Genomic DNA, 20521 nt, shown 5'->3' on the forward strand with positions numbered 1-20521 from the left:
CAATGATTCCATGCAGCTTTAAACAAGTAATGTAAAAAGCAACAGATACTGGAAGAGCTATTCCTTGCCTGCTGTGCAAAGATAATAATGGGTGATTATAAATTGTTCAAATTAATTCAACTACCTTCCAAACATTTTTTAAAATGCTTTTCTACATAGAACATTTGTGACTTGAATTTGTGACATGTTTTTCTTCTAAAAAATGTTCATGTACCTCCAAAAATTCTTCAAATTAAATCAAGTCCCTGTTGTAGAATCAGAAATCTGGCAATATGCAAATATTGTTCATTTGAACATTCATTCTGGCCGTGCAATGCGTAAGTTTCTGGACTACTGATCTGAAGGTTAGAGGTTCAAACCCTGATGTGGCCACTGTCAGGCCCTTGAGCAAGGCACCTATTAGCCCTTCCTGCTTTAGAAGTGCTGTACCGTGACTGACCCTGCACTCTGACCCCAGTTGGGATACATGAAAAAACAATTTCACAGTGCTGTCAAAATGCATTTGTGACAATAAAGGCTTCTTTCTTTGAAAAGTTAAACTACAAGTTGTGCACTGAACCACAACTGGCCTCCAAAGTAGTTGTGATGTCAAATAGTCTAACTTGCAGGCATACGTCTTAAACTCAGATTTAAGGAACGTGTAAAAATGAAAACAGCTCTTTATAATGTCAAACTCTGAAATACAACATTTGGTACAGCAACAATAGGTAAACACATCTCTGAGTTTTATGTAAGTCAGGTGTCAAGACTGTAAGTCCTTAAAATATCATTTATAGTTCAGGTTGGGTGTTGGCTATGGATACATATCTATATATGGCTTTGTAACTATTATGTTTTCCTAGCAACAACTACATCTGGAGAGGAATGTACACTGTGGAAATACCTCAGTATATTATTCACAGCGTGTGATTCCATATAGACCATAAACCGGCAGAAATTAATGGCAGGCCGATGGATTAACACACACATAACTTGATTTAACTTACTGAAAAAATAAAAAATCAGCTGTGTTTTTTTCTTAGCATACACTGACGCCATTCCCCTTTTGCTATCAAACAGGCATAACACTGCACATGCAAACATAACAGGATCTTTTATTGAAGACATACAGGCTCTGTAAGAAAGACATGTGTAACAAGACGTGTGTCCTTCATTGCACCACTCTGATTTTTGTTTATCACAATGAACTTCCTTTAGGAATGACATTCACTTAAAAGTATGGCATGAATCACCCAGAGGGTTGCTTTAGGCCTGGTCCCCCCCCCCCCCCCGACGGTTAAGACATGTAGCTGAATTACACAAAAGTTAAGTAAGATGGTCAAACACCCAGGCTAGAATGATTCTGTACAAAACACAACATCAGATACTGAAGGACAGCCATTTGCACTTCCTGAAAAAAATGCATTATGTAATTATTTCCATGCTAAAAATCCTTCGTCACGCACCAGGATTCCACTGGGCTGCTTTCCAAACCTGCCTGAGATGTCTTGAGATTTGACAATGAGACGCACAATCAAAGACCAACTTGACCTTTTTGTTTTTGTCTTACCCAGATTTTCTTAAGTCAGGCCGCCATGTTAGTTAATTCCCTGATATTTCTGCCATTTCAAAATTCCCAGTTTGAACAGATTTACAACTGACACATATAAGGTGGATTCCCTCTCCACAAATAAATAAATGGTCAAATTAATGTTCACTATATCAATGATAGATTTTTGTATATAATAATTTTTATAAAGAGTTATTTGAATCTCTCATTAAGCACTCTTCCACCACGCTCACATTCAGATGCATTATACAAGCCAACATGTTATATGATCGGCTTCATATTATCTAGTGCAAATAACCAGCAAAGCGTCAGTATGAGCGTAAGACAAACAGCCACTAACTCAAGGCGCTCTCTCTTATAGAGAGCCCTGCATCACTCATTCTCCACAGAGTCCTTTTGGTCCAGTGTTTTGAGGGGAGAACTCATAGTGAGGGCTAGTCATCCAACCATCTCATGTTTCACTTTCTCCGTCAGTCCCACAGCACAGCTCTCCAAGCGGCCGTAGGGATGTCGAGTTTATCTTGTAGAAAACCTGAACCTGGTGAGATGTCCGTTCTCCCTCGCTCTTCTTTGTCACTTTATATTCCAACAGGAACTATTACTGCAGCCACTTTGGCACCGGCACCTGCGGAAAAAAAAACAAGTAGTTATTTGAATGCAGTGCGACCGAGCAAAGCTCTCCATAAACTTCTTCTAACGTACCTTCTTCAGTTGTTTAATATTGCTTCCTCTGATCGAGGCGAGCAGTTGGTCCCTTGAGTTCTTACTGCCACCTGAGCGGTCGCCATCCAGCATAGGGGGTGGAGGAGGTGGAGGTCCACCCCCAGGAGGAGGTGGAGGTGGCGGTGGACCCCCAGCTCCTCTTCTGGGAGTCAGCTTTGGTGAAGGCATGGGTGAAGGAATGGGGGAGGGTTTAGGGGAAGCCTTGGGTGAGTTCCTCAGAGATCCTCCACCTCCAGGTTTGGGTACGTCCAATGTCCCCTTCTTCTCCCCGTTGGCCTGGGCCTGCTTCTGCTCCAGCAGGCGCTTTTGCCTCTGTCTGTCCATGTTGCGACTCAGTATGTTCGTTGTGGTCATCCTGGGTCCTGCTAACTCAAAGTGGTAGCCCAGCTTGAGCAGGGTGGTGTTTTCTTTCAGGATCTTGGTCATCTCCATCTCAGTCTTCCCTCCGCAGATGTGGCGCTGGTTTTGGAATCGGAGCTCGGTCAGCGTGGCGTTGTGCTGCAGCGCCTGGATAAGAGACAGGATGCCCTTGCCAGTGAGATGGTTGGAGTCCAGGTTGATGCTGGTGATGGTCTTGTTGCTCCGTAGTGTGCCGGCGATGGCGTACGCTACGTGGTCGTCGGCACGGCAGTTAGCCAGCGCAACCGCCTTAATGTGGGTGTTGTTGTGCAAAGCCTCTGCGAACTCGATGAGTGTTTTGGTTTTGATGACTTCTGAGTTGTTGACATTGAGCTCAGTGAGGGTGGGGTCGTTGCTTCGAACCTGCTGCATCAGCTCATCAAACATGCTCGAGTCTTCGTCCTCTTCCGTTTGCTCCTTCGCCTTGCTCTTGGGGCTGTTTTTGGCCACGCAGTTTCCAAGCTTCTCAGTTTCAGCAGCGTTTTTAACTTTCCTGTCTTCCTCTTTCCCTTTTTTCTCCTCGACTTTCTTCTCGTTGCCTATCTTCTTATCTTTCTCTTTGACATGGTCGCTGTGGTTAACCAGCTCCTCTCTATCTGTTCTTTTCTCTGCCTTGTCATGTTTCACGTGCACCTCACCCTTCTCGGATGGTTGTCGCTGGAGTTTCTTTTTGTCTTCAGCTTTTTTCTCCTCTTCCTTAGGCTTCGTCTCCTCTGATTTACTCTCTTGAGCCTGGCTTTCTGATGCCTTGCTCTGCTTCTCAAGCATTTTAGAGACCAGCCCTTGCGTCCTGATACCCTCAGATTTCCTCTCCCTTTCCTTGCCCGCATCCTTCTCGCTTTTTTCTCTTAGCTTTGAGATTATGTCTTTGGTTTTGCTGTCGTCTCTTTTCCTGCAGTCTTCTTTCCTTTCCTTCTCTTTGCTGTCATCTTTTTTTTCTTGCAGCTTGGAGATCATATCCTTCGTTTTGCTCCCAGTGCTCTCTCTGTTTTCTCTTCTGTCTCTTAACCTGTTGTCGTCACATTTCTCCTTTTCGTTGGTCTCGCTCTCCTTGCTCTCCTGCCTCCAGTTTCGACTCGATCTCCAACTTCGCTCCTCTTTCGAACTTTCAGGGCCTTTGCTGTTTCTGTCTTCCACCTTGACATCGCTTTCACTTGAGACACCAGCTTGTTTTTGCGCTCCTCCTTTCACGTCGTCGTTCCCCTCCTGGCTGAGGCCCATCTTCCTCAGGTATTCCTGCTTCCGGCTCTGTTTCTTTGGCTCACCCTGCAGAAGAACAAATATGAGAGAATGTGACATGGAGAGAGCAAATACACAAATATGATAACACCACAAACATGCATAATACAACTGCAAGGATTAATAGAAAGTGTTTTGCATCTTTACAGCATTAGTATACAGTTTACATAACAGAAGCTGCTCTACTGACACAGTCTATGTTGAATGACATGTGTAGTGTAATACAGTATGCATGACATCTAATTGTACAAATATTTGAGCATATACTGCATTTCCTCACTGTGTATCAGCTTCTCTTCCATCTGCTCACTGTAAACACACGCATCCTCTGTGACACAATATGGCATGTGTGTTTACAGTCAGCTAAAGGAGAAGGAACCGTCCTTTAAAGCGCAGGGATGCATTTACAGCGAGTAGTTTGCTAAGTGTTTGATTTGTGAGCCTCCATCTGTTTTGCTGTGCGAGGCCGTGGCCCTGGCAGATGTATCCTTAAAAGGCAGTGAGCGTAGGAGCAATCAACCAAGGAATTCCATCAGGCCTGGATTAAGAAGCTCGGCAGGCCCGCCGCTCCATCCACTGGAGTGCCTCTCTTTTAAGCACACAAACTTCTTGAAATTTTACTCCCCGACACTCAAACTAGAAGAGCTTTCTATTTCTATTGGCAACATAACTTTCATAGCAAATCACGGGAATAACAGAGATGCCAGTGTATGTTTTTCTGAGCGTCTCTGCTAGTGAAAAGATGATTAAGGATGTGAGAAAGCCTCAGAGGGTAAAACAATGTTTTTCCTAGAACAGAAGCCAACTCTGGGGACCACTATTTTTGAACTGTTGGACTCAGGGTGCATGAAGTCTAGTTGCTTCAAGCGAAATTTAAACAGTAGCACATAAAAGCTGTGATTAGAATAGCCAGGAACAGTGGATTTTATGTACTGCATTAATCTATCAGTCACATATATGTTTTTGATCCAAAGTCATATTGCTGCAGCTCAATTTTAAAGACAGGAAGAGAGTCATGTGTCTTAAAAACATGCAAATCAAAGTGTTTTTTGTCCTCACTAACCTCAAACGACTGTTCCCTCTGACTGAGCCTCCCTTTGGCATCACTTCGCGTTGTCGCGTCCCGGACATTGTTGCTGATGGGCGGCTGGCCGGGTTGACCGTCCCCTTGGAAGATGATCTTCCCATCTTCTGGGTTGAGGTCTGGCACCTTCATCATGTCCTTCTCCAGCTGCTCCACCTCCTCGGGGGACAGAGTTGACAGCAGGTTGTCCAGGTCCGGGTCCTCGCTGACCTGGCGGCCCGTACGGGTCAGGCCTCTCACCTTTCTCCTGGACATGATTGCCTCAAAAACTTGCTACACCCGTGGAGAAGAACAGTGAAGGTTGGCTTCTTCGGAGACGGCGATGGTGTTAGCAAGTAAATCCTTTTGTTTTCAGTCAGGATGTCGTGTGATTTCTCTGCTGAGGTGAGAAGCCGAGTATTCCTGTGGGCCGAAGCTGACGTCCTGCTGTCCTGTCGCGCCCCGCTCACCAAAAAGCCACTGGAGGCATCAATCCCAGTGCAAAGAGGCTGGACTCACAGTCTTGCAGCGAGGGGTACCAGTGACGAACTGCAAAAGACTCGCATCATCAAAGTGGACTGTGAGGCTGGGACATTCTTCGAAATCCTGTGAAAGTGCATTTCCATATTTAGTTCAGGGTACACACTCCTTTAAAGGTAATGGGAAGGGCTGAAGTTTATAGAGATGCCAGAGCAGACTTACACAGACTTCCTATTACACAATTTGTGTTTATATTGGAGGCCAGTTTCTGGTTGTTTATTTAGGTTCTTTTCACTTTAGAATATCTGGCAGTGACAAATGTATTTTATTTGTAAACATTCCCTGGATTTCTGATTTTAAAAAACCATATTCCCAACATTTTGGAGGGAAGCACTTAAAACTAGTCAGGCAACAAGATTAGAAGAAGATCAATTTTATGGTGATTGTATCCTACTGTTTGTAATAAAGATTTTAAAAGAGTACAAATCATGTATTAAGTCAAAAACAAATCACTCCAAGAAAGCTTTGAGAAGAATATACATGAATACCGTATACAGGAATCATGTAAAGTCATTGTGTTTTGGATAAAGGGCTGAATTTATGGAACAATTACAGTGAAGAATTGAAAGTTGAAACAACTGAAAAGAGGAATAAATAAAATTTATAGTCAGGAGAAGATGTTAGTATGGGTATAGTAGGGATAGAGTGATTTGTTATGCTACTTTTGGTGTCCAATAAGTTGTGTTTTGTATAAAGCAAAAGCATAAAAAGGTCAGCTGACACCTTTGTGCTATGTTTCATTGTTTTCCACTGTCATGTTTTGAGTGTTTTTTTGTTCCCAAACTGTATATGCTGTAATTTAGAATTAAAAATAGAGATTTATGGCAAATTTTGATATTCCAAGAAGGGTAAAAAATGTAATTACATGCTTAATGTACCTCACAGTAGTGTATACTCATGCAATGTGTAAGCTGCCTGTGCAGCTTTTCAGTATAATGTAAAATATGTTCTTTAAATGCTGGTTTTGTGCATCGACAGTGAAATAAATCACATTTTGTTGAACATCTGATGACATTACATTTTGTTTGGAGGTTAACATGGACATCTAGTGGCCAAAATCATTAATTCCCCATCATAAATTCATATTGACCTTGTTTTTTTTACTCAGTTATATAATTAGATTTCTTGGAATCAAAACCAGTCAAACATAAATAGACACAGGAGACAATTGTGTTTTACATTCCAAAGTTAAATTTTATGTTAATAGAAATAAAATTTTTTCACTCACTTTATATTACAATGTCATACGATCCATATGACAACGGACAAAAAGCCATATCTAGACACATTATTTTTGCCACCTGATGTCAGTTTCATTAAAACACACTCATGGAGTTGGTTTAGAAGCACAAATGAACAGAAACATCATTAAGCAAATGTTATGTCAAACTACATGTGTACAAAGAAAATCCCAGCGCTCTCCTTGTGCTTTACAAAGGCTCAGCAAATCTGTACATGTGGACGCCGCCGTCGGAGTGAATCATTTACGCTGTAGAGTAGCGGTTATAGTTCTCGTCTGATTTCTTGCACGGTTGAGAAGTGAGACAAGACACAGCAGTAAGTCTCAGGCCCGCGCTTCTCTGATCAGATGTTTTCTTTTTTAAATATGCGCCTCATTCGACATTGAAGTTGTTCAATACACCAAACCTGAATCACCCAGGAATCACCTCTTAGGAGACAGACAACACAACATCATGTCGTACAGTATAAACCTCTTACAAAGGGCTCAGGGCTGCTGTTGTCTGTCCAGGAAGCTAAACTACACCCACCATTACAGCTCACAGCTCTGACCTCACCAGAGCCCAAACTGTAAGGGAACATCTCAAAGAATGGTTTGACATTTTGGGAAATCCACCCATCGGCTTTCTGCTACTGAGGTTATGGTCAGAAGAAGCATCTACCCCAAACCTTGGACTCAAACTCGAGCCATTAGCTTAGCTTAGCATAAACAATGATAACAGTATCTGGCTCTTCCTTAAACCCAACCAAAGTTTCCTCTCCAGCTCAGTATTTTGATAAAGCAGCTGCACAACATTCTCTTCCACATTTTAAAACAAATTCTCGGCTCTAGTAGGATGTTTGCATTTAATGAGTGCCAGACGAGCCATTTCTCCTCTTTCTGCTCTTAATGCTAAGCAAGGCTAACAGGCTCCTGGTTGCACCTATATATTTATAATTACAGTGTTAGAAAACTGTGGACCAATGGGTGCAAATGCAATTGTGACTACTTTACTAATTTCATTTTTTGCTACTTAGCACTTCTGGGCCATTATGTGAGGGGGAAATCATACTTTTTGCTTCATTACATTAACAGGTTATTAGTTAAGTTGCAGTTTTTCATTACTGATATAAAATAATCACCATATGAATTCTAATTTATGCTTATTTTTATCAGCTGGAACATTTGCGCATCAATAATTACAATTTAGTAGAATAATATATATATATATATTACTGTAAAATGAGCCACTGTGCACAATGACGACTGTTACTTTTGGTACATTTTGCAGCTAAAACTTTTAAATTCAGTCTTTTATATTTCTGTTTTGTATTGGTGCTAACATAGGTCCATCACACGTGTAAAAGAATGATCAATCTTCTCTGCTAGAACGCATATTTCCCAAAATGTCACACGAATCCTTTATCATGAGGTGGTCAACAAAAATTTTCAACAGTAGTCATTTTTGGCTTTGTAGCTTAGTCCAGAAGGTGAGAACCCATTCACAGTAAAAGGTAACCTCAATAATAATAAATACTAAATGGAAAGATGCCAAAACATCGTATTTTATGTTACAATAGCAATACACAGTTTTAAAAGAACTTGTTACAATATCATAAAATATTTAGCGGAAGAACAAATTTACAAAATAGGTATGTAAATAGTTAATCTCTTCTTTTCCACGGTTAATTATTGTAAGGCGGGACATTTGTTTTTCAATCAAGCAGCGTCACCTGCAGCTCCCCTGATCTGATATGTTACAAGAAATAAACATTTAACATTAATTTCACTGTCATCCTACCCGGTATGATGGGATTAATCGTAAGATTCATCTCTAATTTATTTAAAACCACAAAAAAGAAGCAGAAGAGGACAGGTAACTTTGACTGGGTAGCATGCTGAAGTCTGAGATGGTACATGAGAAAGGTGGTTACTAATAAACTACCTTGAAGTATTTACTCAAGTCAGATACAAAAAAGACGAGACAAAGTTCAAACTAACGGGTGACGAAAGGCTTCGTACACAACACTGGTGGTACCAGAAAACCAAAAGCCGTCTGCCTACGAACCAAACATATCACCGTCTTAATTGATCATGCATCCCTTATTTCAAAATTGTTTCGCATTTTAGCTTTTACCACTTGGTGAAAGAAACATCAAATACAGATATAAAGACGGAAGTTATCATTACTGGAGGATGTGGATCAATCACAGAAATAACCTGGAATGTAGCCACTGGCAGTAATCAGTTTATTCAGATTTAAGAAAAGGTAGGAAGCAACGCATTTTTCCCTTTCACGAATAAAGAGGGAGTGCATTATCATCCCTTCTGCTCGCTTCTCTGTAAGGTAATGAGGCCTCTCTTTAGTCATCGAGGTGAGTGTGTCAGAGCAGAAGTGGCAGCGCAGCGTCGAGACACGGATACCTCGTCGCTTTAAGGATCATGCGCCGCTTGCTGTGAAACCTGCCCAGGGCAGTCAGGCGTCAGGTTGCGGGACAGAATCTGATTTACATTAGTACAGTGGGAAAGTAGGACGACGCTGTAAATGAACGACGACAAAACAAAAAAAGAAAAAAAAACTTAAAGTGCCTCCTGTTCTCTTTCACAGGCAAACCACTGCTAGTCAAGCTGTAGCATTTGAGTGTTTATTTGACTGTATGTGTGTGTGTGTGTGTATGTGTGAGAGTGTGTGAGAGAGTGTTGCTGCCTTCTCCTTTTGTAACAGTCATTTCTCTCAGTTGCAGTTGTTTCCCCACTGTGTGTGTGTGTGTGAAGATGAGCCCATCAGTGACCGGGATACTGAGGTGGAGAGTACGGCGGTGGGGCTGAAACACAAGCAGGAAAAAACAGAAAACAAAGTCAAATCCTCAGAGTATTGTCACTGAGTTATTACTAAACTGCCAAATATCATTTTCTTTGCTGTAATTTGATACATTTTTTTTGTCAGTTTGGAAACCCATGTATTATGAGAGCTCAGGGCTTTGGCATTGGCCCTGAAACGGACAACAACCACACATACATACTGACATTTCAACTGCAGGTAAAGCCCGACTGGTCGTGAGAAAAACTAAGTCAGCAGTCAAACTAAAAGCTCTGCAGGGTGCTGATTTTTATCAAGATACGTTTATCAGCACTTAAGATCTGTCAACTGCAAATCAACCTCTTTATTGGTCATACCAGCGTGTCTCACTTTAGCAGGTCTCTCTCTGTGTTTATAGCGTTATTTTCATTTCTCACCCACGTTCTGCATTACATCACAGACCTGTAAGTTGCTCCTGCTAGCTGCTTATATTGTGTCAGTGTGAGTCAGAGTCGTTTCTATAGGTTTTGTCCGACCTCTAAGTTCAAGTCACTGCAGATTGGCATTCTGCTTACAGCCTCATGATATTTTAGCGCATACAAGCTGAGAACTACATGATGGTTTAGCCGACTCAATTTTGCCTTATTAGAGACAATAGTGATTTACAAAGTGACATTTTGGATGTTTTAACGTCCTTTTTTGCATGTTTGTGGTGTTAACACATTCTGGCAATGGTGTTTACATATATCTGTTAACTTGCAGTGCTCTGGCCGTTTCATGCTGTCACACAACATTATCTCCTCTGATACGCCTGCTGCAAACCCAGCAGATTGTTAGCTCAGGGAGGGGCAGGCCAGTAGCGGCCTGTAATTATGAATGCACTGCTGACCAGACAGTAATAAACGCATCACTTGTCCCTGCTGACTGCTCGACATCCACTGTTGGTACACACTACCGTTTACACTCTTCTCCCGTGGGAGAGGAGCTGGAGCTGGCGTTTAATGACATGGTGGGGTTTTCTTTATCATTTCTTACAGGGATTACCTCCAAACGATCATGGTGTGTCACAGCATCCTTTTCATAACAACTCGCAGAAGCTCACTGGTTACACTTATTAATTTGGTGACATTTTTATTTATGTGTTTGGGCAATTAAATGAAGACGGTAGGCACTACAGTGCAACTAATGGAAAAAACTGCAGATTTAAGTGCAAAAGTCTATTTTTTTAACATGTTTTTGCTGTCATGTGGCAGTCGCACAAAATGAGGACAAAATGTCTTGGCCACCAAACCTTACAGCTCAATTTCTAACATTTTCTTTCTCACACTGTGAGGAAGGTTATGTTGCTCTCACCCTGGCTGTACACAGGATCCATCGGGTGTGGTGGGTAAGGACCGGGCTGCATCATCGGGTACTGTGGGGGCATGCCAGGATACTGAGGCGCCATTGGATAACCTGCATGTGGGTACTCGGTGGGTCCAAGCGGTTTTCCGTAAGCATCATACATGGGCTCCACTGGGTAGCTGGCCATGGGGATCTGCTGGGCTGTGGATCAGAGAAGTACAGACAGCTATAAAGGGGAACTATAACCCCATGGCAGTCTGCATAGACATAAAGAGAAGAGGTCCTACCATCGTAAGGTGTCCTGCCCCTCTGCTGCCTTCTCTGGTAGAGGTAACAGCAGGAGCACATGAAGCAGCAGACCATAGTTGCAATGATGGCCACAAACAGGAGGATGGAGGAGGCGATTCCAGCTAAGGTGGTGGGGCTGAAGAAGGAGGAAGCGGAGAGAGAAGAATTTCAGCTACAATGCGTTCCCTTTCAGACTTTGATCATTTTGCCTCACATAATTCCTCCCCCTTTATCCTGCTAATTATGACTCACTTTAGGGAGGATGAAAGGAGAGACGGTTGTGATGTGAGGCTTTTGAATCAAACACTCTTTACCAAAGACTGACCCTGATATCACATCCAAGTAAATGATGTACACTCTGTGTCTCTTGGCCTCCGCCAGATTCGATCACCTCATAATCTCAGTAAAGTAACAAAGCTCTCTGTTTCATCCCAGCCTCGGCCACCCACTGATCTGATCTCCCGGCAGGCCTAATAAGCTGCAGGTTGTCTGTTCGCTGCTGGATAGTGATGGATGATTTCCAGCGCTGGAGAGGAAAACTGCCATGCTGCAGCCTCTCAGGTAGAAGCTCGCTTACTCCAGCATTATCACATTCCCTCATGGGGGATCCTGGCTTTAAACACCACTGAATGCACAGATAGCTGATGTGACAGAACCACTAATGAGAACATATTACAGTGATTTAGTCACATGCAACCACTGAATTCAGGGAACATGCCTCTGTACCAATGTCGAGTTTATAGGGTTTTTTTTTACAAAGACTTTCTTGAATATATATATATATATATATATCTTGAATATTTTCTATATGTGTTTATAAAATGCCAATCAATTTTTCTACCCATCTAAATCACTTTCTATAGAAACTATTACTGCCTCCTTAATCTAAATACCATACTAACCCTAGGTGCTCATAATGTGTATACCATTTTAGATTATAAGATTAGCATCCTTGCTTTTGCAACTATCACACTTCAGCTTCCCTGCATTCATTTTACTTCATATTATTCCATGACAAAATACTTGCATTTAATTGCTTAACATGATTTCAATGTGAATGTTTTATTGAAATAACAAAATCAACTCCTAAATCCATTAGGTAAAAGTCTGAAGTTAAGTCATGATGTTGCAAAGAATTCGTGGGAGAAAATAAAACATTTTAAGCTTCTTTCAATCACCTCTTGCTGTTAATTTCGGTAGTATGACTTTGAGCTGATAAAGACAATGAGAAGGAGGTTAAAGCCTCAAAAAAGCTATTAAGTGGACCAGAGGAGTTAAGATTATTCTGTCCCTCAGAAGTCAAGATGGGCTCTATCAATCAATCAATCAATCAATCAATCAATCAATCAATCAATCTTTATTTATAAAGCCCTTTTCATGCCAGGGAGCAGCTCAAAGTGCTTTACATAAAAACAATACAACAATTAAAAGCACTTAATATAAGAGATATAAAAACAAACACACGCACACACATACAAAGCCACATAAACACACACTCACACAAACTCGGGAATTAAGAACACAGCAGCACGTTCTACTCCACTTGTTTTATTACGTGAAACAGCAACTCATTAAAAACCAATTCTGAATTGAATATTCTCCATTTTACAATATTTTGTCATCTTTAATGAATTGTCCTCAGCTAAAAAGTGGTTTTAATTAGTCACTGATTTCCAGTTTTTACACATACTACAATGCACAAACTAGTAAGAGTGGAAACTATTGTTTTTGCCATTTGAGCTTGAGACCAAAATGAGGCACAGGCAGAAATAAAATTAGAGGAAAAATCCTCCACTTCTACAGTGAGGGGATCCACTGTGGTCGTAGCGTGGTGTTTTGCTGTCATGGTATGGATCCACTTGTCCCCTCTGAGAAAAGGGTCAATACAAATCAAAGCAAAGTTGCTCTGAGCGATCACCTTTCTATCCCTATCAGAGTGGTTACTTCCAAGATGACAATGCCCTCATCCAGAGTACGGGGGGGTCACAGAATGGTGTGACGAGTGTGAAAATTCTATAAAACATATGCTATTGTGTTTCACCAGATCTACATCCAAATGAACACCTATGGGGCGTTTTGGAATGACATGTTAGCCCTGTCTGCACAACAAAAAGTCAGTCAGTAGTCCAGCAAATCATCAAGCTACTGTTAAAAGAACAGAGTTTAATTTGCACAAACATCAGTTTCACTCTACTGTTCACAGACTTCTGTATGGTGCTGAATGTTTGTAAGCGTTTTGTCTGAAAATATCAGAAAATATTAACGTCACATCTTCAGATTGTTGGTTTCATTCAACTATCAGCTCATACCAGCAAATCTTTGGTATTTTCGCTTGATAATAAGCTTAAAAAAATTAACTCATCAAAAGAACTGATATTGACTACCTTTACACTAATCAGTTAATTATTTCATTAATTTATCTCGAACACACAGAAAAAAAACATTAAGTGTTTTTTCGTATGCATGGATTTATATGTAGATGTACAAGGTTTTATCTTACAGGAAAGAGATTTTTGTGAGAAATTCCTCTTGAAAACAACAAAGCATCGGCCTGCTTTTAGGAAATGAAGGCTACGTGATCCCGCAGTGGTAGCCTTGAATCACCAACACAGACACTGACTCTTGGCGTCGAGTAAATGAATCATTAATTAACTGGATCCAAACTCTGTCGACGCTGCGCCTGCCCTCACCTGAACTGGAAGAGCATGCAGCGCTTCTGCTCCCGCTCCGTGATCATCTTGAAGGCGTCCAGGCAGCAGTAGCGCCGGTGGCAGTTCCCACAGCAGAACGTGATGAGAGGGCAGTCGAAGCCATTGTGCCAGGTGCCATTTTTATCCACGTACCACAGACAGTCCTCATTCCCGCTGACTGCAAAACAAGTGCGACACAAAGCATTAGGCGGGATGACACAACAGTGAAGATGATCAAAAAGCGCGAGGGAAAGAAAGACGCAGCGAAATGAAGGAAACAGCAGGTCGACTTCAGCTTGTTCTCATAAGTGTTTATTCTCCCTCTCACTGCCTCCCATTTCTATTGACATGCTGTTTGTTTTATCACATTTTCAAAGTGAGAGGAGTCTTGAATGTTCACTTACAGCTACAGCTTTGCTCTGCCTTCAGGAGAAAATAAATATTTATTCGGAACATTTACTGGTGCCTCTTACTTACATCTTTCTTATTCCAGACCACAGACACAATGTATTATTCAACACTTTGACGTCGCAGAGGTTGAAAACTGATTCAGACTCAGGTATCCTGAGGCACCCATGAGATTTAAAGGACGCACATGGCTGCAACGGAGGATCATTGTCACTATCAAGGAATCTGCAATTTATGTTTTTATGTCGGTCGACTGATTCTGTGGGCAATAAAAGACAAAAAAAAACTGCCTGCCACATTTTACTACAGCCCCAAATGACAGTTTTATTCTTTAGCTCATTTTTTTCTATATTTGGGGTTACGTATCTATTTTTTTTGCATGTTTTTTTCTATACTTGGGTCTTACAGGGTTAAAGACGTGGAACAAACAACACTGGTATTTTTCTTTGAAAAATGTCCTAAATGATTAACTGAGTATCAAAATAATGATTTACTTTTTTGTCAAATGATGAATTTTTCAACTTTGATCTATTCTAATTATTTTTTTTTACCAGTGAAAAGGAAAATCTGTACCATGATTATCTACCTGAAGAAAAACACAAACGAAAACAAAATTATTCCCAAATGTTCCATTTGTGCGGTCTCTGGGTTTGAAAGATTATACTTCATGCATCGACTGAAAAATAAACATATTGTGAGCTCTTATTTGAGCTGAAAATTGCATGCATGATTACGTTTTCCACAACATGTAATTTAAGGCAACATTAAATTACAGCCTGCTGACGACAGCCGCATGTGTGCAGGCTGCTAAAAGCCGCGCTGTTTAGTATATTTAAGGAAGCTTTCCTCTAAAACCTGGGAGAAAAGTGACAACAACTTAGACCACACAATCTGCATAAATGCAGTAAATATTATTCATTATCTTCACAGAGCTGCTTTTCCTTGTTGAGCTGAGTATTAAACTGATGGAAAATCCATCAGAGGCTGTTCAGTGTTGAGCCAAGACCTATATAGACTTGGCTCCTGAACCTGGGAACTCTAAATTTGGACGGCGACCTTTAAGTGCTGGCATCTACAATACGTATTCTGCACTTTGATACAAGTTAAAAACAATTACTAATATTAGTATTGTTTAATTGCTGTAAACACACAAAATGCATCTCAGCTGCCGTGTGTCACATTGTTGTCTTTGCCAAAGATCTGAATTTGACAAGTAACGTTACAACCCTGCAGTGGCTGTTTGTGAACCCGTTTTAAAGAGGTGTGGATTCAATGTTATCGTCACTCTGGAGGCTGCAGTTCGTGGTCGAGTGTGTCGCAGATACTGGCAGGTTTTTTTTATTGTTTTGTTTACTCCACTCCCAGAATACAAAAGCAGGTAGGCCAAGTAACAGACACACCTCTCTCCAATGACGCTGAATCTGTGGCTACTTTCTTGATTAATTTAATATTTGTTTGGACGATAAAATGTCGGAAAATGTCACTCAGTGTTTTCCCAAGATAACATCATTAGATGTCTTGCTTGGTCCAGAACCAAAAGATAGTCAGTTTGATGTGACAGAAGACTAAAGAAAAGAGAAAATCTTTGCATTTCAGAATCTAGAATCAGAAAATGTCTTGTCTTTTTGTTCATTAAAAATGTAAAGATTCATATTGATTACTTGATTTTGAAAGTAGCTTTAATCTAATAGCAGGAAATGAATCAAACGAATCTATAAGCAATGCGGTTCAATGGCACCCAAACTGCAGCCTTGAAAATATCCATAAAGTTTAATCACAACAACAAAACCTGAACTTTATAACTTAAATAAACATGAGACTTACTGCAGGACTGAGGTCAGTTTAAGCGGGGTGGATCTAACAAACTGGGTAGTGAGGGTATCAACTCAAATTTAGATGTAAATTCGTGTGTGACATGATTTTACTACACATATTACGGTTTTTATGCCAAAATTGGTGCAACAAAGTCAATACAAAAGCCTACTTTATTAAACATTGGTCTCACATTACTTTTAAATTATCTGTATAAATCCTAATGTTGTTCTGTTTGTATTTGTACTTCATATCAGCTTGTCAGTCAAATGTAAATTTTTTTGTATATAAAGCTGCTATACAAATTTAATTTCTGTGACAGCTAGAGCAGGGGTGTCAAACAAACGGCCTGCGGGCCAAAAGCGGCTCGTCAGAGGGTCCAATCCAGCCCACAGGACGACTTTGCAAAGTCAAAACGAATCCTTACTGTGAAAGCCTTTAAAGACATAGAACACTGTGCAGTATAATGTCAGTCAGCAGCTTCAGTACGACAGAGTTTGGTTTGGTGTAACCCTGTTGTTGATGCACTGCCACAACTTTTATGCATTTTTTATAAATAAATCTCAAACATTTACAATGCAAGGGGACAAACGAACCACTTCCTTACTAGTTCCCACTTTAAATTGTGCGGTGTGTCAGGATTACTACACAGATGTGGAAATGAATGTAAATTTAAAATAATTTCTAGATTCCGACAAATTGTAAAATACTGTATTGTTCAGTTCCAGATACCTGTGACTAAATGTTTTGTGCCTTTGCAGATACTTTGTGATCTCTAAGTTGCAATGTAAATAAGAAATTGCACCAAAAAATGCAGGGTGTAAAAATGACAGTTCATTAAATGTGAATATGTACTTTTTTGCAATAAAACAAAAGGAAAATTTTGGAGTTGTCGTTATTTATTGGTTACTATGTTATGATTTTGCTCGTCCGGCTCAGATCACTTCAGATCAAAGTGGGCTGAAGGTGGCCCCTGAACTAAAATGAGTTCAACATCCCTGAGCTAGAGTTGTAAAATAAAGCTAGTAGCTAACCGTCAGGCTGATTTTAATATTAGCTAGCATCATGTTTACCGACTTAACGTTAGCTTAACTAAATAAGACATACTGATATATATATATATATATATATATATATATACTCAAAAAATAACTGCAGAAATGCCGGTAGAGCTGGTTGACAGAGGACCGCACCGCTGGAAGCCAAAAGTAGCCGGACAGTAAACGGTTAGCGGTTTAGTTGTAGTTATCCAGGCCTGAAATAAACATCGAGATTTGGGGTTTTAACGGCAGGGAACAGCCGGAAAGCAGCACGAGACCGCTGCGGCTGCTGCGGGCTGCTAGCTGGCGGTGCTCTGCGGTTATAAACAGCTGGGGAAAAAACAGCCGCCGTTCTGGTAGGAAAAAACAGCAGTCGGGATGAACCGTGAAACCGTTAGCTAGCGGCGCGGCCTGGATGCAGAGCCGTAATCTTACCCGGGAAAGTGCAGAGGACGACGACCAGCAGCGCCAAAGTCAACGAGATGAGGGACATGTTGCCCGTCGGAGAGACCATCCCCATCCTGAATACGAACCGAGAGAGGCTGTTTTACTGAGCAGGTGCTTTCATCGGCGGAAACGAGCAGAAATGGTCGCCGCTAACGGTTCCTCTCGGGCATTATCCTGGCGTGGGAACAGCACGGGAGACGGGACGGACTCGACGGTCGGTAATTTATCCGTCGAAATGACACATCGCGGCTGTGACGCCGTTCACCCGGGACGAGGAGGATGCCGCTTTCAGGTGCTGCTTGGAGAGTCGGAATTAATAGCCATCGATCCTTTATCGAGTAAAATACAACCATTCGTGTAGTACAGAATGGTCTAAGAATTTATAATGTCAGGCCTTTTCTTTTCTTATGAATCTTTAAACAGTATTCAAATCATTTTTACTAGTTTAAGGGAATTAAAGGAAATGTTTTAGATAAGCTTATGTAATATCCTGACACTACAAATTAAGCCTCCCTGTGTGTTTTAAAATACGCATACAAACTTTTATTTACCGTTAAAATAAGTCACACTAACCACTGGTTTGAAAAACAAAACAAATAAACAAACAAACAAAAACCACCTGTGAGGATAAGAAACCCCCCATGGACATCAATGATTTTCAAAATAATTCTACCCTTGCTAATGTTAGCTTACTGGCAAGTTAGCCAACATGGCTAACAATTTATTATTATGATTATCTGTTTACTCTGTCCTAAGCTAACAGTATTAGTGCTATATTAGCACTAATTGTCTGTTTACTTTATGCCAAGCTAACAGTGTTAGTGATACATTAGCACTAGCTAGCTAGCTTGAATTCGTTGCTACTGTTGGTAAAACTCCCTGTTTATTTAGCATTATTTTTATGTCATTATGCTAATATTAATAAAGTTATAATATTTGTCCTAGGCCTCGCCACTATCAATGAATTGGTAATAGTCAAATTGTTTTAAAAATCTAAGCCATTTTCAGTAAGTGCACGACTTTTATTTTACAATCTACGTATGTGCAACATCAGCATTTGACACTTTTTAAAGAATATTTTATTATTGCTCAAAGTGTCTTATAAAGTATGATTAAACTGGTCTCTTAAATACCTCACTGAAGCAAAATACTTGTGTACACTTTATACTGATATTCAAAAAAATATATACTTTGCAGGAAACATTGTCATTAATCTTCAATGGAAGTCTGTCCCTGGTTTATGCCACATTAGTCAGTGATCTATATCAGAAAAAAATGAAGCTACAAAAATGCTGGCACCAAACAAAATTACAGAAACAGAAAAAAAATCGTTATCTACAAAAAATCATTTCAGAAAAATGCACAACATGTTATCAGATGGTAATTGTTGATGTATTAGTGTGCTTTTATCACTTATCTCTGAGTAGCCTACGAAGTGCTCGGATTTTACAACAGCCTGGAATGCATCACCCCCTCCCGCTCCGCCCCGCCCTAATGGAGAAAGAAGGATTTGTCTTGGTGAGGATGTTAGCATGTATACCTGGAAACACAGCAGCGCCTCTTCATGTCAAACACTGAGCATGAAGTGTAGGATCATATCCAGATCATAAACTTAGAAAAAAAAATCTATTATATGTAAGGGATTAAAATTGAGCCACATAAACCCAATCTGACTGGTTTGGCTGTGATGAAACAGGCAGTACATTTGTGGATTAGTAGCTGCTACCAGCTCCCTCTTGTGGAAAATCTAAAAATTTGCTAAACGTCCTTCATTTGCATGCATCGGAATGTGTCTCCCATCTAAAAATGAAAAATATCTGTACATTGTGCAGTCCAAAACACTATTACACATTCATGGTCCACACATACAGGTGTTTTCACTCACCTGTCTGAGCCTCTTTGTAGCTTCACCTTACCTAATGGGTTGGGAGATGTTAAACATTTGGAAATAAAGGCAATAGGTACATTAAATATGCTATAAGCCAGCAAATTTCATCATCTGTCCTACAGACTTAATATCTATTATGTGTAGTTCCATTTTTGCACAAAAACACTCTAAAAAGTAAACAGCTCACTGGATCTACTTTACGTTTTTAAACTTTTCTAACTGAAGAATGAGGATTTTTGGTGTTGTGACCCATCTAGCGGTGGAGACGCAACACAAAAGTGAACCATATTCTCAAGAGTCCTTTCCTTTGAGGTAAGACTCGTCACTGCTGCCAGCTCAGTAACAGGCCAGGCAGCTAAATAAGGCTAGGCCCCAATCTAAATGTTATGAAGACATAAAACCTACATGTATACAATCACCCATTAAATCAGTTTTAAAATAATCCTTTTGAGTTTGAATGAGGTTTGAAGAGTATACAGGTTGTACTCCTGCAGCTCATATGCAGTTTTTTCAACAGCCTAACAGCATAACTAGCTGAATGTTTCCCAGTTTAGCTGTTACAAAGCAGATGATCAGCTTTTCAAGGAGGAGTGATTGCCGCCATCTTTGGCATTAAAAAAAAAAAAAAATCACCTATACATTTCTATTTGGGAGCGTTTGGGTGGCGAGTCTCTCCCTTTTAACGTTTCTATTCCTCTCCAGGTTCCAAGCAGCCACAGAAACAGACTAAATTCGATTCATTCTATTTAACATATCGGAATAAGTATTTCTTATTTCAACACATGGTACAGTATCTCTACAACAGAAAGAACATCAGCTGTAATATCCGAGTTAATGCTGAAGTTAAAGGCCACCTCTGGTGAAAGTCCAGTTGTTCACCTTGTTAACTTATCTGCATGGTGGTTTTTTTCTTGCTAGAAGATGCATCGTGAATGAAAGAAGCAGTCAAAGTGATGGCTGAACATTTTCATCTTGATCCTGCAGCACTTCAGTGACGTCTCAAAAACACAGATTTAGACATCTGGGGGTTCAGATGCATCAAAAGTCAAGAACCAATCACTTCAACTTGCAG

At 40.5% G+C, this 20521-nt stretch overlaps 2 protein-coding genes across 2 annotated transcripts; both read right to left on the minus strand.

The window, feature by feature from the left end:
- Positions 1-1074: 1074 nt before the first annotated feature.
- On the minus strand, positions 1075-6546 carry lmod1b (leiomodin 1b (smooth muscle)). Its single transcript, XM_022202345.2, has 3 exons — positions 4974-6546; positions 2252-3937; positions 1075-2174 (listed from the first exon to the last, which is right to left on the minus strand). Exons 1-3 carry the CDS (start codon positions 5247-5249, stop codon positions 2148-2150), a joined length of 1989 nt encoding a protein of 662 aa, XP_022058037.2. The 5' UTR covers positions 5250-6546; the 3' UTR covers positions 1075-2147.
- Positions 6547-6681: 135 nt separating this feature from the next.
- Positions 6682-17957, minus strand: shisa4 (shisa family member 4). The gene is made up of 5 exons (XM_022202474.2): positions 17550-17957; positions 13855-14032; positions 11164-11300; positions 10886-11077; positions 6682-9557 (listed from the first exon to the last, which is right to left on the minus strand). Exons 1-5 carry the CDS (start codon positions 17632-17634, stop codon positions 9517-9519), a joined length of 633 nt encoding a protein of 210 aa, XP_022058166.2. The 5' UTR covers positions 17635-17957; the 3' UTR covers positions 6682-9516.
- Positions 17958-20521: the final 2564 nt, after the last annotated feature.

Source organism: Acanthochromis polyacanthus, chromosome 5 (genome assembly GCF_021347895.1).
Source record: "Acanthochromis polyacanthus isolate Apoly-LR-REF ecotype Palm Island chromosome 5, KAUST_Apoly_ChrSc, whole genome shotgun sequence".
NCBI lineage: Eukaryota > Metazoa > Chordata > Actinopteri > Pomacentridae > Acanthochromis > Acanthochromis polyacanthus.

What these genes read in the sequence shown, in the direction of transcription:
- lmod1b (XM_022202345.2), bottom strand. Translation starts at nt 5,249, where the DNA reads ATGTCCAGGAGAAAGGTGAGAGGCCTGACCCGTACGGGCCGCCAGGTC. An exon ending in AGAGGGAACAGTCGTTTGAG is followed by an intron (nt 3,938 to 4,973) that starts GTTAGTGAGGAC and finishes GTTCTTCTGCAG; the next exon opens with GGTGAGCCAAAGAAACAGAG. An exon ending in ATATTAAACAACTGAAGAAG is followed by an intron (nt 2,175 to 2,251) that starts GTACGTTAGAAG and finishes TTTTTTCCGCAG; the next exon opens with GTGCCGGTGCCAAAGTGGCT.
- shisa4 (XM_022202474.2), bottom strand. Translation starts at nt 17,634, where the DNA reads ATGGGGATGGTCTCTCCGACGGGCAACATGTCCCTCATCTCGTTGACT. An exon ending in GGGCAGGACACCTTACGATG is followed by an intron (nt 11,078 to 11,163) that starts GTAGGACCTCTT and finishes TCTGATCCACAG; the next exon opens with CCCAGCAGATCCCCATGGCC. An exon ending in GGATCCTGTGTACAGCCAGG is followed by an intron (nt 9,558 to 10,885) that starts GTGAGAGCAACA and finishes CTTGTGTTTCAG; the next exon opens with CCCCACCGCCGTACTCTCCA.